This window comes from Aquarana catesbeiana, linkage group LG04 (genome assembly GCF_042186555.1).
Source record: "Aquarana catesbeiana isolate 2022-GZ linkage group LG04, ASM4218655v1, whole genome shotgun sequence".
Taxonomy (NCBI): Eukaryota; Metazoa; Chordata; class Amphibia; order Anura; family Ranidae; genus Aquarana; species Aquarana catesbeiana.
In genome coordinates this window covers 129,752,626-129,770,526 of record NC_133327.1, presented here as the reverse complement: position 1 = coordinate 129,770,526, position 17,901 = coordinate 129,752,626, and the positions used below count along the sequence as shown (strand labels likewise).

At 45.0% G+C, this 17,901-nt stretch overlaps 1 protein-coding gene across 1 annotated transcript in view; it reads left to right on the top strand.

The window, feature by feature from the left end:
- LOC141139474 (galactose-3-O-sulfotransferase 2-like) overlaps nt 1–17,901 on the top strand; it is a 52,436-nt gene that overhangs the window by 13,725 nt on the left and 20,810 nt on the right. Inside the window, exon 2 of the mRNA XM_073625624.1 lies at nt 16,816–16,911. Within this exon, the coding sequence (XP_073481725.1) occupies nt 16,816–16,911 (96 nt within the window). The remainder of the gene's footprint in view (nt 1–16,815; nt 16,912–17,901) is intronic.

The window sequence follows — 17,901 nt, the reverse complement described above, 5'->3', positions numbered from 1 at the left end:
TAAGAGACCAGTTCTGTTCATTAAATTGTTGGTAATCTAGTTTAGGAGACTCAAAGAGGTTGATTTACTAAAACTGTAAAACTGGAGAGTGCAAAATCTGGTGCAGCTCTGCATAGAAACCAACCAGCTTCCACTTTTTTTGTCAAAGCTTAATTAAACAAGCTGAAGTTGGAAGCTGATTGGCTACCATGCACAGCTGCCCCAGATTTTTCACTCTCCAGGTTTAGTAAATATCCCCCAAACTGTCTGGTGGTGGGAAAAAGGGTTGTCTATTTTGCCACATGCCAGTAAACTGGGATCCCCATGTCACATGAGCCTAGGTCAGTGATGGCAAACCTTTTTGAGCCTGAGTGACCAAACTCGAAACACGAAACCGATGTATTTATTTCAGAGTGCCAACATATACAGAACTAGATGAGCATGTGCTGTGATGTCTGGGGGTGAACATTGGACACATCAGAAATCATTGGGCTATGTCCTGATGAGCAGTGATCTGATGGCAGCTACGTATGTGACTAGCCACTATGCTGTGCGTGTTTGACAGTGGAACGCATTTGTATGGTGCCTGGGTAGGGATGAGCTTCGAGTTCGAGTCGAACTCATGTTTGACTCGAACATGGGCTATTCGCAAGTTCGCCGAACAGCGAACAATTTGGGGTGTTCGCGGCAAATTCGAATGCCGCGGAACACCCTTTAAAAGTCTATGGGAGAAATCAAAAGTGCTAATTTTAAAGGCTTATATGCATGGTATAGTCATAAAAAGTGTTTGGGGACCTGGGTCCTGCCCCAGGGGACATGTATCAATGCAAACAAAAGTTTTAAAATGGCCGTTTTTTCGGGAGCAGTGATTTTAATAATGCTTAAAGTGAAACAATAAAAGTGTAATATCCCTTTAAATTTCGTACCTGGGGGGTGTCTATAGTATGCCTGTAAAGGGGCGCATGTTTCCCGTGTTTAGAACAGTCTGACAGCAAAATGACATTTCATAGGAAAAAAAGTCATTTAAAACTACTCGCGGCTATTAATGCATTGCCGGTCCGACAATACACATAGAAGTTCATTGATAAAAACGGCATGGGAATTCCCCACAGGGGAACCCCGAACCAAAATTTAAAAAAAAAATGATGTGAGGGGTCCCCCTAAATTCCATACCAGGCCCTTCAGGTCTGGTATGGATATTAAGGGGAACACCGGCCAAAATAAAAAAAAAAATGACGTGGGGGTCCCCCTAAATTCCATACCAGGCCCTTCAGGTCTGGTATGGATATTAAGGGTAACCCCGGCCAAAATAAAAAAAAATGACGTGGGGGGTCCCCTAAATTCCATACCAGACCCTTCAGGTCTGGTATGGATATTAAGGGGAACCCCGCGCCAAAATTTTTTAAAAAACGGCGTGGGGTCCCCCCCAAGGATCCATACCAGACCCTTATCCGAGCACGCAACCTGGTAGGCCGCAGGAAAAGAGGGGGGAACGAGAGAGCACCCCCCTGCTCCTGAACCGTACCAGGCCACATGCCCTCAACATTGGGAGGGTGCTTTGGGGTAGCCCCCCAAAACACCTTGCCCCCATGTTGATGAGGACAAGAGCCTCATCCCCACAACCCTGGTCGGTGGTTGTGGGGGTCTGCGGGCAGGGGGCTTATTGGAATCTGGAAGCCCCCTTTAACAGGGGGACCCCCAGATCCCGGCCCTCCTCCCTGTGTGAAATGGTAAGGGGGTACTCATTTCACTAAAAAACTGTCAAAAATGCTAAAAATGAAAAGAGACGGGGGGCGTGTTCGGATGTGAACGCAGGCAGCTGTGTTAGAGAGGAGCTCCGAGCATCCGTGACCTAATTCTGAGTCATCCTCACACTATATGTGATAAAAAAGCCCAAATACCTGCCTGAGGACATCTATACTCTGCCTGCTGCAGTCGGTGAGGATATTGCAGAGATCCGGCCCGTAATCAGCCGGGGCACAACAAATCCTCCACACCCGCGGCCGCCGCCATCTTCCCGGGCCTCTGATCAGCTGAAAAAAGCCATCCCTGGACTGATTGGCAAGGTAGGGGGCTCCTTTGACCCCTCAGCTTGCCCTACTGTGTGCCTGGTGGGGTCCGGTCGTCCGTGGGGCCACTGATATCGCCCGGCGTGGTCGCGGCCTAATGCGGCCTAGTGCGGCCTAGTGCGGCCTGCCGCCGACTGCACTTTCCTACCGCGGCCGGCCTAGCCTCAGCTCGGGAGTGCGGACGCTGACGCTCCTGGCCATCCTGTCAGCCCTGCACCTTGCTGCTCCACACAGCTACAGTGAGTCAGCCAGGGTGAACGAACTGTGAGGGCAGGCTGAGGAGCCCTGGGGTCCAGCATCCTCCTCACCCTCCTATACCCATCCAGCTCCCTGGGTCTCTCCTGCATGGTCCCCCTGACTGGCCCCCCTCGCTAGACAGCTACTGCCTGTAGGTCAGAGGAAGATTGCTGACGTTTACTGCCCACCTTTCCTTCATGGGCCCTAAGGGTCGGCCCAAGAACTCGTCCACGCCAGGCCGCCTGGCCCCTGCACCGGCTACACAATCAGATCCTTCTCTTATAGGGAGAATACAGACCCTGTTGACAGAATTAACCATGGAGCCTCCAGCTTCTCTGAGTGCGTCTCTCTCTGCCCCACCATCCCAGGACAGCACTGCAGTGATCCTGGCCGCCATTGAACAAAGTAAACCCTCCATGCTGGTGAGAATAGACCGCCTCGCAGAAGAATGCAATCTCATCAGAAATTACCTGGAAAATATCAGGGGTAGACTGACTGAATCAGAATCTAGAATCTCTGCTACTGAAGATCTTACAGCTACCCACAACAACACCATAGCGGAATTACAACGCACAGTACAACAGCTAGTCGCTAAATCCGATGACGCAGAAAACAGAGCGAGACGCAACAATGTCCGAGTCTTGGGTCTCCCGGAGGGGGAGGAGGGTGACCGACCGGTGGAGTTCGCGGAAGAATTCTTCAAAACACTGTTGGGTCTCGCGGATACTTCCCCAACTTATGTTGTCGAGCGTGCCCAGCGTGTTCCCACGGGACGCAGTATTCCTGGTGCAAATCCCCAACCCTTCTTGGCCCGCTTCCTCAACTTCAGGGACCGTGACAGAATCCTTTCCGCAGCCCGCAAACAATCCTCGCTTCCATACGGTAACTCCTCAATCCTGCTGTTTCCGGATTTCTCGGCTGACCTGCAGCGCAAGAGGAAGTCCTTTAATGATGTCCGTAAGCCTCTACGGGAAAAGGACATAAAATACAGCATGTTGTATCCCAGCCGTCTCCGGGTCCCTCATAATGGCTCGGTCAGATTCTTCGACTCTCCGGCTGAGGCTGATGACTGGCTGAACAACCTACGGTAAACGCATGATGTTTTTCCTCACTACAAGTCGCTATCTGAAAGTTAGCACACAGTTTTCATCTCCCTTCCGGATCAATGCTCGGGGGGGTTGTTTTATCCAGCCGTCTGGCCTACTTGGACATCATCATCAGATGTTGTTGCTAGATGACTCCTTTGCCCCTCATGCAGAATTTAAATGTTATCTTGGGTGGGAGAACATCCTATCCCCGGAAGCTGGTGTGTTTGACTTCCCACTGACTGCGATTATTATTTTTTCTTATTTTCCTAGACCCATTGATCACTAAAGATTCTTCTAGTCCTAAACTAGATGTACTTTTCTTATACATTCTTCTACCCCGGAGCTACCTTGAAAAAAGTAACTCACAGAAGTATCAAACCCCCAGTTATATATACTCCCCGCCAATTGAAGAGGCGTCGGCGACACTGAGTTGCCGTACTTTGGAACTTTTTTTTTCTTTCAGAAGTCTGAAGATCTAAACGTTTGTGTTCCGGTTTTGGGTATCAAACTGACCATAGTTATTGTTCTCTTTGTTCTATTTTCTCTTTTAGGGGTACTTCATGGTCAGTAGGGAGTTCACAGGTTATGTTTTTTTTCTTTCTTTTTTGTACACTCTATATCCACTGACTGATGCTTATATTTCAGGTGTTCTATTAACGCTCACTATGTCCAATGCAAAATTTGTTAGACTTTTGACATTTCCCTTGGTTCCATGGGGGCTGGCCCCCTCCATACATGGGTATCATTATGTTGTACCATAATCTGTCATTACATTTATGGAGTTAAAACTGGTATCATGGAATGTACGGGGCCTCAATAACAAGGTAAAAAGGGCATTAATGTTTAAATATCTGAATAATCACAGACCTCATATCTTGTTCCTGCAGGAGACTCATCTTCTGGGGAACAAGATCCTGGCCCTACGCAGACCCTGGGTACGGCAAGCATTTCATGCGACGTACTCCAGTTATGCAAGGGGAGTGGCCATTTTATTGAACAAATCCCTTGCGTATAAGGTCATGCATCTACATACTGATCAGGAGGTCTGTTTCATAATCCTACTACTGGAGATTAGAGCAGTGGTCTACGCTTACGTGAATATATATATACCCCCTCCCTTTAACCAACGGATCCTCTACAAGCTATATGAGCTTTTAGCTACATTACAATTCTCCAGACTATACATAGCTGGGGACTTTAATTCTATTTTGGATCCGTCCCTGGACTCGTCCAATCCAAATAGAGTGTTTTCGCCAGACCTGCTTCAATGGACACAAGCATTTAATTATACCGAGATCTGGAGATGGAAGCATCAAACCACTAGGGCTTACTCCTTTCACTCCACCACTTATAAATCAGGTTCTAGGATCAATCTGGTATTTGGCAACACCTGTGCCCTGGCGGCGGTGAGGGGGGTCTCGTACTTACCTGCGGGCCTCTCTGATCATGCACCCCTGGAGGTCACCTTGGAGTTGTCGAACATCAGGAGTCGAGACTGTTGGCGTTTAGCACCCAAGTGGTTGCAGGACTCGAGGGTGGGGGAGGAGGTTTCTCCCAGATTACAACAATACTGAGAGATCAATGAGGATTCAACCTCAGCGCAAGTAGTCTGGGACGCCTTTAAGGCCAACACCAGAGGAAAATACATTTCAGCTATTAAAGCAGTCCGTGTTGAGATGTCTAGTCAGGTCCAGGCACTTGAGGAAGAAGAGGCTAGGGCGGCGGAGGCTTTTTCTGGCTCCCCGACTCTGGATCACTTTAACCAACTAGCTGATGCGAAAAGAGCATTGTCTCTACATCTTACCTCGGCCACACATTTAGATTTAAATTCCCAGGCGGGGAAGATCTTTGAATCCGGAGACAAAAATAGCAAACTCCTAGCGAATTTAGTTGCGGACTCTAAATTGCAGACGGTGGTGTCAGAAATCTGTGGTTTAGATGGTCAGATGATCTCTACCCCTGAACTAATTCTAGATGAATTCAAATCCTTCTATGAAAACTTATAAAAGGCGGTCCCTGGCTGGCCTGAAGATCGGCGTAGGGAATTTCTACATTCCCTGCATCTACCCACTCTTTCACAGGAGGATCTTGAATTCTTAGACAAAGATTTTACCACTGAGGAGATAGAGGAGGCTATTTGCTCGTTTCCTAGTGGTAAAACACCAGGACCTGATGGCCTACCTGGTGAATGGTATAGAATGTATGCATCATTAATTGCACCAAAATTGTTAAAAGTCTTCTCTGAAAGTAAAAAACAAATGTAATTACCCCTTTCAATGTATCAGGCACACATAGTCCTCATCCCTAAGCCCGGCAAAGACGTATCCCTGTGTGCTTCTTATAGGCCTATCTCCCTGCTAAATTATGACCTCAAGATCTTGACAAAAATATTAGCGACCAGACTGCGGACGATTTTACCATCCCTGATTAATATAGACCAAACTGGTTTCATGCCAGGGAAATCAACAGATATAAATTTACGCAGAGTGTTTACCCATCTTCAGCTACCTCCCACGAGGGTAATGGTGACACTAGACATTGAAAAGGCTTTTGATTCGGTGGCATGGCCTTTTATGTCCTCGGTCCTAGAGGTTATGGGTTTTGGAGAAGTATTCTGCAGATGGATTGATATTTTATATAAGGAACCGACGGCGCGGATCAAGCTTGGTGGTGCCCTGTCGGCGCCTTTCTCTGTTGAAGGAGGTACAAGGCAAGGTTGTCCACTGTCACTGGCCCTTTTTGCCTTGGTGATGGAGCCACTTGCCTCGGCCCTCAGACAAGCAGACGGGGTTGGGGGCATACAGGTGGGATCCATACACGAAAAAGTTGCTCTGTACGCGGATGATCTTATCCTTTTCTTGGGAGACCCTGCCCAGTCTCTTGTTATCTCATGCCCACAACTGGCTGGTCTCTGATGAGTCCAACGCAGCGGTGGTCCTGGAAGCAGCATGTTTGGGGTCTTATGAGGCGCTACGGAACCTACTTTACCGGGGCCCTAGAGCTCCCTTTCCTCTTACAGTGGCAATGAGGGCGGTTATACGGGCATGGTCAGTGGCAAATTTACTACGCCCTATACCTTCCGGGCACATTTCCCCCTATAGCCCTCTTTGGTTTAACCCGAAATTGCCAGAATTCGGGTCCATTCCCGACCCTGGGGTATGGGCATGCAGGGGCATCAAATATATAAATCAAATTTGTCTTGAGGGCAGAATACAAACTTTTGACAGGTTGAAGCAACAGTATAACTTACCTAACTCACACCTGTTTAGATTCCTGCAGCTTAGGCATGCCTTCAACACCCAGTTTGAAAATGCCCAGGTGGCCTTTTACACCTCGAATCTGGAGACTCTGCTCAGAGATGAAGCTCTATCTAAGCCCTTATCTACCATATATAAAGCACTACTCCCCAACGTCCACACGGGGCTAGAAAACCTAAGAGCACAGTGGGAGGTAGATTTCCCTACACTACACACAGAAGATTGGGAAGAAATATGGGAATACCCCTTTTCACAACTAGTATCAGCTAGAGATAAACTAGTGCAATTTAAAATAGTACATAAGGTATATTACACACCTGTGCGCTTACATAGAATCTATCCATCTATCTCTGCCTCTTGTTGGAGATGCAACTCAGCATCAGTGGATTTCACTCATATTTTTTGGAACTGTCCTCATATTGAATTTTTTTGGGTTGAGGTAACCAAATTTATTTTGACTGTCACCACCGTCCCCATGCCATTGTCTATAGAGGTATGTCTGCTGGGACTGGTTGAACCAATGGCCCCACGCCGGGCACTCAGAACCCTGCTAGGATTATTACTTTACTACGCCCGTAAATCTATAGTACTCAGATGGAAGGCCTCATCTGCACTTTCATTAAATTTCTGGAAGAAGTTAGTGAATGCGGCTATACCCTTGTACAAAGCTACTTACCTATCACGTGGCTGTGGCAAAAAATTCCACAAAATATGGGATATTTGGACGGAATCCCTGTCCACTAATGCAGATTCAATTGATGACCAGTTCACTCTATTAGCACCGGGAATGGCACAAGTGACATCCCTGACCTCATGAACGTCACTAGGCTGCTCAATCGATAGTTTATGGGGAGGGGAGGAATAGGAATATGTTTACTGTAATGTACATCTCATTTCATGAATGACTAAAGTGGGCATTACAGGATATACATGAAATTAGAGGACTACTTTGAATATTCTGTGCAGGTGGTTGAGCGTACAGTAGTTTAGTTAGAATATATATATTTCTATATATGTATATGTGTTTTCTTTTTTTTTTTCTTTTGTTGTTTTTGTATTAGTGTGTAGTTCTTATGACCGAGCCTGGGTATGCCCAATAGGCTCTGTTTTGTTGTTATATTTACCTTGAAATTACAATAAAAATAACTTAAAAAAAAAAAAAATGACAAGAGACAGTTTTTGACAATTCCAATTTAAATGCTTCTTCTTTCTTCTTACTTCAATCTTCTATCTTCCGTCATCTTCTTCTTCTTCTGGTTCTTCTGGTTCTTCTGGTTCTTCCTCCGGTGTTCTCCTCCAGCATCTCCTCTGTGGCATCTTCTTCCCTTCTTCTCCTCGGGCCGCTCCACATCCATGGCATGGAGGGAGGCTCTGACGGTTCTTAAATAATGGGGGGCGGGGCCACCTGGTAACCCCGCCTCCTCTGACGCACGGGGACATGACAGGACTTCCCTGTGGCATTCCCCGTGACGCCACAGGGAAGTCCCGTCAAGTCACCGTGCGTCAGAGGGGGCGGGGTCACCCAGTGGCCCCGCCCCCCATTATTTAAGAACCGTCAGAAGAGGAGAAGCGTCACACAGTGGGAGCCTCCCTCCATGCCAGCATGGATGCGGAGAGGCCCGAGGAGAAAAAGGGAAGAAGACGCCGCGGAGGAGATGCTGGACGAGAACACCAGAGGAAGAACCAGAAGAACCAGAAGAAGAAGAAGATGAAGGAAGATAGAAGATAGAAGCAAGAAGAAGCATTTAAATAAAGGAATTGTCAAAAACTGTCTCTTGTCATTTTTAACATTTTTGACAGTTTTTTAGTGAAATGGTAGGGGTACCCCCTTACCATTTCACACAGGGGGGAGGGCCGGGATCTGGGGGTCCCCCTGTTAAAGGGGGCTTCCAGATTCCAATAAGCCCCCCGCCTGCAGACCCCCACAACCACGGGCCAGGGTTGTGGGGATGAGGCCCTTGTCCTCATCAACATGGGGACAAGGTGTTTTGGGGGGCTATCCCAAAGCACCCTCCCAATGTTGAGGGCATATGGCCTGGTACGGTTCAGGAGGGGGGGTGCTCTCTCGTCCCCCCCTCTTTTCCTGCGGCCTGCCAGGTTGCGTGCTCGGATAAGGGTCTGGTATGGATATTTGGGGGGACCCCACGCCGTTTTTTTTTTAAATTTTGGCGCGGGGTTCCCCTTAATATCCATACCAGACCTGAAGGGCCTGGTATGGAATTTAGGGGGACCCTCCCACGTCATTTTTTTTTTAAACTTTGGTTTGGGGTTCCCATGTGGGGAATTCCCATGCCGTTTTTATCAATGAACTTCTTGGTTTATTGCAACCCAGCAGCACTGCTTCATCTCATCCACGCCCACCCTAGACATGTCACCCCTGGCTCCAGAGCCATGTGGGAGATGTAGTTCTATGGGGAGGGGAGGTGTGGTCGAGATACACCTCGTACAGGATTTTCTCACGTGCCCACAGAGAGGGCTCGGCGTGCCGGCTGTGGCACGCGTGCTGGCTGTGGCACGCGTGCCATAGGTTTGCCATCACTGGTCTAGGTGTTCAGCATGACTCATCCATAAACTGAGCCTGGGACCAACAGAAGCAGAGGGTCCCCTTTTGTGTGTATATGAGCGTGTCTTGATGCAGCCTAAAGGCTGGGGACTAGTTAACCAGAGTGGTGGTTTTGTTACAGGGTCTCAGACCATTCATCACTGAAGTGTACAGTAGGCTAAGTGGCAAGAGCTGGTTTAATAACCTGCCAAAAGCAGGGCTCTACATGCAGTTATATAGTTGCCATAAGCTATAAGGCTGCAATTTAAATCCAATAAGATAATCAATAACATTAATTTATTTAATAACATTAGCCATCAACAGCTACCACTAGAGACTTACCACACGCTGTTTCTTCTCTACACCAACTGATATGTATCAAATGGTATGGAGATAAAACATCATTTGTGGTACTGTCAGCCATTGTAGCCACAAGAAGAGTTAAGTAGTGAATGTTATTTGGTTTAGAGCAATTGTATACAGTAGATGCAGATTTCTCATCATCTATGTAACAGGCCTGTGCTGTCTAAATTATGTTGGTTTTTTTTCACAATTCCCAAATAGTTTGTTTCATAAATGCGTATGAAGAAGGAACAATTCATATTGACCATACAACCAATCAGAATCACAGATTCGCCCACTTATACTGGATGAATGGGGTCAAGGTCTTTTTCTGTTCCAGGCAATTTCATATATGAAGTCCATAATTATCTCCTGTGTTTAATATGTTTGTACCTACACCTTTTTACTCTTTTTTTTTTTTTTAATATTTACAGCCATATATAATGCCCCTAAAACAGTTAGTCACTTAATTGATCAGTTGACTTTGCATTTTCTTGGGCTTAGCAATATTATACTAACTGCTCTTTGAATTTCCTTAGCTATGTTTGATGTCAATCAGCTTTGACATTAACTTAATAACGTAACAGAAAGATTTTTTAAAAAGGATCCAGCTCTTATCTGCCATTTCAAAGGCAATGTTGGCTTCCCCTGGCTTTATGTTTGCAATCTTTGATAGAAGTAGGGGAAAGGAACACACTGTTCTCAGTTTTGTTTGTTCATAATACTCACATTAGCCAAATTTCCTTATCTACATTTTCTGTTGGGTGGATTTTCTAAACTATCGGGGCTGAAGTTCTGTAGCTTTGTGTTCAAAGCCCTTCATGTCTACCCCCCCCCCCCCCCTTACAAATAACTAAAAGTGAATTTTGTCTTTCTTAGGGAACCCATACACATTTCTCAGGAATTCACCAATATGGTGAATAGGGGTTGTTGGTAAATGGTTTTATTTTGGTTAAGACTTGTATTTTCGTCCTTTCACACCTTTTCATGGACCAGCCATTTGGACAACTACAAGCTGTATTGTTTAGATTTATATAGGTCTACAATTAGTTGAAGATCTTTCACCATATATGTATTGCTTACTCCCACAGGATGAAGAATAAGGAATACCAACAAAACAAAAAAAAAATATATATATACATATATATATATATATATATATATATATATATATATATATATACGTGCTATTATCAAATAGTCCTGGTATTGGAAAAATCTAAGTACATCAATAATGACTAGTGCCGTGTGAACAATCAAAAGAATAAGCATGTGTGACATATATAAAATATGTACTGAACATATGCCACATAAAACTGGGTGAATGCACATGTGGACATACAGAATAATAAGTCCAAAGCAATAAAATAAAAAATATATAATTAATTAAAAGTGACAAAAAGTCCATGTAGTGATAAAATGAAATAACAGGAGTCTGTGTGAAAAAAGTCAACTGATCAATTCCACCACCAGGATCTACAAGTGTTCACAGTAAAGTCTTCAGTGATAACACCTCTGTGTCTGCAAGCAGCTCACCTTGCTGCAGTAAGATATACAACATATGCTAGTTGCAGATGGGGATGATAGATGCAATGGTGTGATGGTCTCCTATACGTTGCTTGGACAATCCCAGTGGCAAATGTTGGATCATATGGAAAGATACAGACAAGTTGTATATAGCGTAATTCTGCGATAAACACAGTGGGACAAGGGCGGATTGAAGAATGATGCACTCACTTTTAATAAAAGGAGCATAGATGTCAATCCACGAACACCGAGTTCGTATGCCCTTTGTATGGGATCCTCGGTCCACTCCTGCTCCCAGTTGTTTGGCCAGATATACGCTCAGTGGATATTAATGTAAATATAAAACGAGAAAACTCATAGCATAATCCCATATGTGGGACAGATTTATTGATAAAAGGTAAAAACCAAACTCACATATGTGATGAACAGCAAGATAAAACCATCTACGAGCACCAAGCTCGTCTCCTGGCCTCACAACCTGACGCCAGGAGACGAGCTCGGCGCTCGTAGATGGTTTTATCTTGCTGTTCATCACATATATGAATTTGGTTTTTATCTTTTATCAATAAATCTGTCCCACATACGGGATTATGCTATGAGTTTTTTCGTTTTATATTTACATTAATATCCACTGAGCGTATATCTGGCCAAACATCTGGGAGCAGGAGCGAACCGAGGATCCCATACAAAGGGCATATGAACTCGGTGTTTGTGGATTGACATCTATGCTCCTTTTATTAAAAGTGAGTGCATCATTCTTCAATCCGCCCTTGTCCCACTGTGTTTATCACAGAATTACGCTATATACAACTTGTCTGTATCTTTCCATATGATCCAACATTTGCCACTGGGATTGTCCAAGCAACGTATAGGAGACCATCACACCATTGCATCTATCATCCCCATCTGCGACTAGCACAAGCTGTATATCTTACAGCAGCAAGGTGAGCTGCTTGCAGACACAGAGGTGTTATCACTGAAGAATTTACTGTGAACACTTGTGTTTCCTGGTGGTGGAATTGATCAGTTGCCTTTTTTCACACTGACTCCTGTTATTTCATTTTATCACTACATGGACTTTTTGTCACTTTGAATTAATTATATATTTTTTATTTTATTGCTTTGGACTTATTATTCTGTATATCCACATGTGCATTCACCCAGTTTTATGTGGCATATGTTCAGTACATGTTTTAGATATGTCACACATGCTTATTCTTTTGATTGTTTGTTCACACGGCACTAGTCATTATTGATATACTTAGATTTTTCCAATACCAGGACTATTTGATAATAGCACGTATATATATATTTTTGTTGGTATTCCTTGTTCTTCATCTTTTACACATCACTAGTATCTTTTTGCAACACCCCCCCTTTCTTTTGCATTTACACGGCGCAAACACCATCACCATTTCACATTTCATTTTTCTGCTTGGATCAGATTCCCAGGTGTTTGCAGCAGTGCCCCCTAGCTTCGTTTTTTAGACAGCGCAAGAGTCATTCACACATACTCCCACAGGAGCCACTGGAATTTTGCCCAGGTCTTTCCAAACTTCAGCCCTTCAGCCAGGCATAAAGTATTTTTACAGCCAGGTGCACACAACACTTTTACTTTTTTCTTCAATGACCAGTCTAGGGGTGTTGTGTTGTTGTTTTTATTTTTTGGGAACTTGGATAGGGATGAGGGTAGTGGTGGGATACTCCAAAATTGAGAACTATGTACACTGAGGACTTAATCTTCCTTTTTTGCTTAGGTAGTAGTAGAACTAGTAGAGCAAAGTCCCTTCTCTTAGTGGACAATATCAGGACAGAGCTCTTCAGGACCACCAGCCAGTGTCCCCTTTAAATAGACCCACAGCTGACTATAACTAGGCACCAGAGGGGTAGTTAGAACACAGGGTCCCCAAGATCCAGCAGAGTCTGTACACACAAGGCTTGAGGACAGATGGATGCTGCCTTTCAATCTTCCTAACAATGCCCTTCAGTAATACCAGACAGATCTATGGCAGGCAGATCCCCTTAATCAGCTTCTTCTAAGCACCCGGGTCTCTGCATTCCTCCCCTCAGGTTGACCACCTGAGGCCTCATTTCAGCAGCTTGAGCCTGGGTAGAGCAGTGTGCCCTTTCCAGTCCAGACTTGTCCAATCTGGGACATAACCCAGACCTCAGTGTGCCCAAAGAAAAAATACAATCACCCAGCCCGCCTCCAGAGCCTGCTTTTCTGGGATAGGCCAGGGCTGCATCCATATTCATGCTGCCATCTGGATAGCGCCACACCTATCATCAAGAAACTTCTCCGGTCTCTGGGATAGAGAGGAAGCTATAGGCAGAACTAGCAGCAGGTGAGCACACTGAGCAGACCTAATTAGCAGATTTCAGCTTCATGCGCAATCACAGCCACACTGTCTACCGTGTGGCAACCAAATTTGCCTATTAAAAACACAACTTAACAACTATCTAACTATCCTAGCACCTACCTAGGAGGGTGCTACATCTATAAGAATAGCTAATAGTAGTTAGTCACATTCAATTGGACTTGTTCCATCATGTTAAAGACAATTTGCAGCTTACCCAAGATGCTTCTTTAGTTCAAATAAGTGTCAGGAACATATTCCAACATTTATAGCAACTGGGGTAACTCCTTAAAGTGGTTCTAAAGCTAAAACATGTTTTTACCTTAATGCATTGCCAACATTAAGTTAGAAATGTTTTACTACTTGCTGTGCTACCCACCTCTTTACCTCCCTAAACACTTACCTGAGTCCTCTATTGATCCAGTGCTGTGCTCATTTTGCATCTCTTCTCTCCCCTATCCTTGTTTTTAGAGGCTTCACTGAAAGCAGCTGGAGCCATTGGCTGCTGTCAGTCAAATCTTGTGAGGAGGGAGTGGAGGGTGGGGCCTAACCGCTGTGTGTGTTTCTATGGATGCACACAGCCTGGATCAGGAGCATGACCACACATGTGCTACCATAGCACACACCTTGCTATGGGGGCACACACAGGAGAGGAGAGCGCCAGCAGGGGATCCCAGAAGAGGAACAATAGGGCTGTTATGTGCAATAATATTGCACAGAGCAGGTAAGTATAACATGTTTGTTATTTTAATTTAAAAAATTAGACGTTAGAACCTCTTTAATCCAATCACTATGGAATGTGTAAATACAAATGTTGATTGTCCAGGAACACACAGAAGGTGTGAAAGATGTGTCACTAACCTATTCTATTTACATAATCTCATCCTTATGCATCAGGGCCCAGTTGTACCATTGGTGCACATTAAAATAGTCCCAGTCAAGCCTGCAGACAGCAATAAGGCTACTAGATGCTGTATGGTCAGTTACTAAAGGGCCCAGTCTCCCTAACAGCAAATAGTAAATCGCCACAGCAGCAGATCACCAGTCCCAGCGATATCGCAGCTCACCATCCGGTCACACACGGCGATCATTGCAACAAACTTCTGCTCTGCACCCACGTGACTCTGTCTGTTGGCACATCCAAACTCAGCACTCCAAATCTCACTCGGGCTGCTGATATACAGCAGTGGTGGTGCATACTGGACAGCAATGTGCACTTTCTGGTTTCCCTCGCGGCAAGAGGAAGCTGTGTTCTGTACAGCCCAGGAAAAATGCAGCACTTCTCCTCCTTCTGGCAATCTCTTCCTGAGGAATGTAGTTCAAAAGCTCTTTATTACATAATAGAGTCTCTCCCCAGGACTACAGTTCCCACAGTGCAGTGCTACCTGACTCAGTCCATTAAACTCTATCTGCTCATCAGCTCCCTCCTTTTGCTGAAATAGCTGTTAACCAGTTCAGCATCGCAGGGCAGCAGCCTCAGAGAGCAGCTGCAGTCAGTGTTCCTCTCACTCTCATTGTTAGCCAAGCGCCTGGCTACATAATAATATATTTAATAACATCTCTTAAATGCATTGTGAATCTAGTCAATATTTGATTATGTGGGTTGAGCTAATGTTGCATCTGGCTTGTAGAAATGTTCAAAGTTAACTTGACCTTATAAATTTATCACAGCCTAATCGCAGGCACAGTAGATTGCTTTTAAATAACCTTGACTTTTCTGAATGAAGCTCCAGCACTTCTTGACAGAATCCACACTCATTTCTATAGAAACACTTAGCATTTAAAGTGAACCAGTCAGCCATTTTAGCATATGTAGCTGTGTAGTTGCCACTGCAAACATCCACCAAATCACCCCGCTGCCAGACTCCCATATATCACTTGCAGAGACAATGAACAGTCCTTTGCTGGTCTTGTTTTTGTTTATTGGGGGGTACAACTTGGTTGGGGAAAGGAGTATATAGGATACCCATAGAATAGTTCATTTCGCCATCATATTTTTGTAGATTTACAGATTAGCACATAGTTTGAGCCTGAAGAAAAGATGTGCAGGTTTTGACAGCTTTCTCCCTCATCACCATGCAGACTATTACTCTTCCTCTGCGTAACTCCCGCAGACTATTGCTTCCAGAATTTCCTCATCTATTACTGTGTAAGGATGAGGACACCACTCTTGACCGTGTAAGGGTGATGTTCCCAGAAATCCTCTCCTCCTGCACAAACTTATACTGTAGTTGTCAATATAAAGTATGTCACATCTTCTTCTGTAAGCAAGAAGGACCCACTCTGAATAGTTCCTCAAGCTGGCTCTGGCTGCTCTCTGCTACTAGGCCAGAGGCCTGCAGCACCTCTCCCCGGAGGCCTAGTAGTTTAAAAGCAAATGTTGAGCGGTTGACTACTGTTCCCAGCTAGCCAGCTTGCAAATCCTGTGCCCTCAGGCCACATCGATTTGACACATTTCCCCACAGTCTCTCCTCTGATCCAGGACTCCTTATCATTGACCGTGTAATAAGGACTTCACTACTGACCGTGTAGAAGTGAAGTTCCCTCACAGACTTCCTGGCACATCCAGCCCTACACTGTGGTACACTCACAGACCTTCCTCTGCCCAGAGTCCTTGATGGAGAACTTGACCGGACCATACGTTCCGACAGCTTCACCTGCCCCTCTGCTCCAGTAGTTCCTCATCATTGACTGTGTAATGATAAGGACATTGCCAATGACCGTGTAATGGCAAAGTTTCCTCACAGTTCTCCCCGGGCCTCCTCCTGCGATTGGCGCACCCCCCCCACAGATGGGGGTGCCCTCCTACTGCTGTCTAGTATTCCATTCTCCACTTCACCTGGCCGACAACTCCCCCCAGTGGCATGTTACCTCAGTTTATATAGGAGGCCCGCCCCCCCTGCCAATACCAGTTGGGGATTGGTCAGGGCTCCCACATGAGCTGCCTGCCACTCCAGTTCCAGGCCCTGCCCCTCTTCCAGAACATTCTCCCTGGAAGCAGGGGAGGTGCCTCAGAACTAGAGCACAGGTGGTCACACCCACTGCTACACTAACCACTCCCAGCCCCCAGATCAAAACAGACAGGCCTAGCTTGCAGCATAGGAATGCCTAAATTTACTTGTGCTGACATTCTATTTAGCAAAAATCCTATTTCTAGCACCTACCTATTGGTAGAGGGTGCTACACATATTAAAATAATTAGAGGTCTTGGCTAAACTTGTTTTATATGGGTCTCAACTCCCCTGTTATCAGGGCTAAGATTTTATACACGACAGGCTACACCCCTGTCCAAAAACAGTGTGTCAATAAAAGATGAGAACCAACTGGACACTATTGGCCATTTCACTTTGCTTTACTGAATACAATGAAATGTAAAGATTGCATATCTAATTATAGAATCTCTCCTATTGTCTACAGGAGTATCCGATACCTGAAGTTACTGTTTACTATTTTTATATTTACTGGAATTATTTGTATGCTGGCCATACTGCAGAATCAGAACACATCAGAATGGTAAGTAGTAAGAGCAATTTTATCAACTTATACATGAATGTTGCAATATGAAAGGGAAAGGGTTATATTTGACTGATCCAAATGAAATTTGCAGTATCGTTCTAAGCTGAGACAGAGATTTCCCTGCGGGTTGCAGTGAAGGGAGCTGGTGTCAGTGCACCATTCCGAGGTGTAAGAGCATTATCAAAGAGAAGAAAAGATGCCGCTCACCAACCCAGTGCATTAGTATGTAGATAAATGTGGCCTTAACAAGCACCGCTCCAACCACACCCCCCCCCGACATGTTTTCCCTCTCTCACTGTGGATTGGTCACATAGGGCCATTCCGCTGTTCTATTATTGATATTCTGGGTTTGTGGCAATGGAGAGAAATGTGCCATGGTGAGTCCTAATACCATATAACCCTTTAAACTAAGAAAAATCTGAATGTTGGACTATAATGGCCAAGCAGAGGAACAAAATCCTCCTATGGAAGGTATGTGATCAACAAAAAAAAAAATAAAAATGAAAGCGTCAAAAAAGTGAAAGATAAAAAAAAAAAAAAAAATACAGCATGTTTACGTATTCTTTCATAGATTTGTGAGCGGTTGTATGGATGCATGAGACAAGAGAACCACTTAACCTATGCCCAAGAAGAAACTCTTCTGTGCACCTTTAATCAGGGACTGCCCAAACTATACATACCAACTAGTCTAATTTTTATTTTCATGTACTGGAAAATGTATTGAAAATATATGTTTGTTGGTAGTCATTTGATTCATACCCTGTTAGCTACATAGCATGGGCCACTGATAAGGCAGTACAACCAGTCCTTTTGTACTGGGCCCAGGCCCCATCAGCTAAACAGGGGGGCCTAGGGCAGCTTCATTGTTCATAAATGAATTTTACTAGATACACTACTGCTCCTACTTGCTTACCAGGGCTTAACTTACATTTCCCTGGACCCCATCAGGTTAACAAAGGGGCCCAGCAAGTGGGAGCAGAGGAGAGA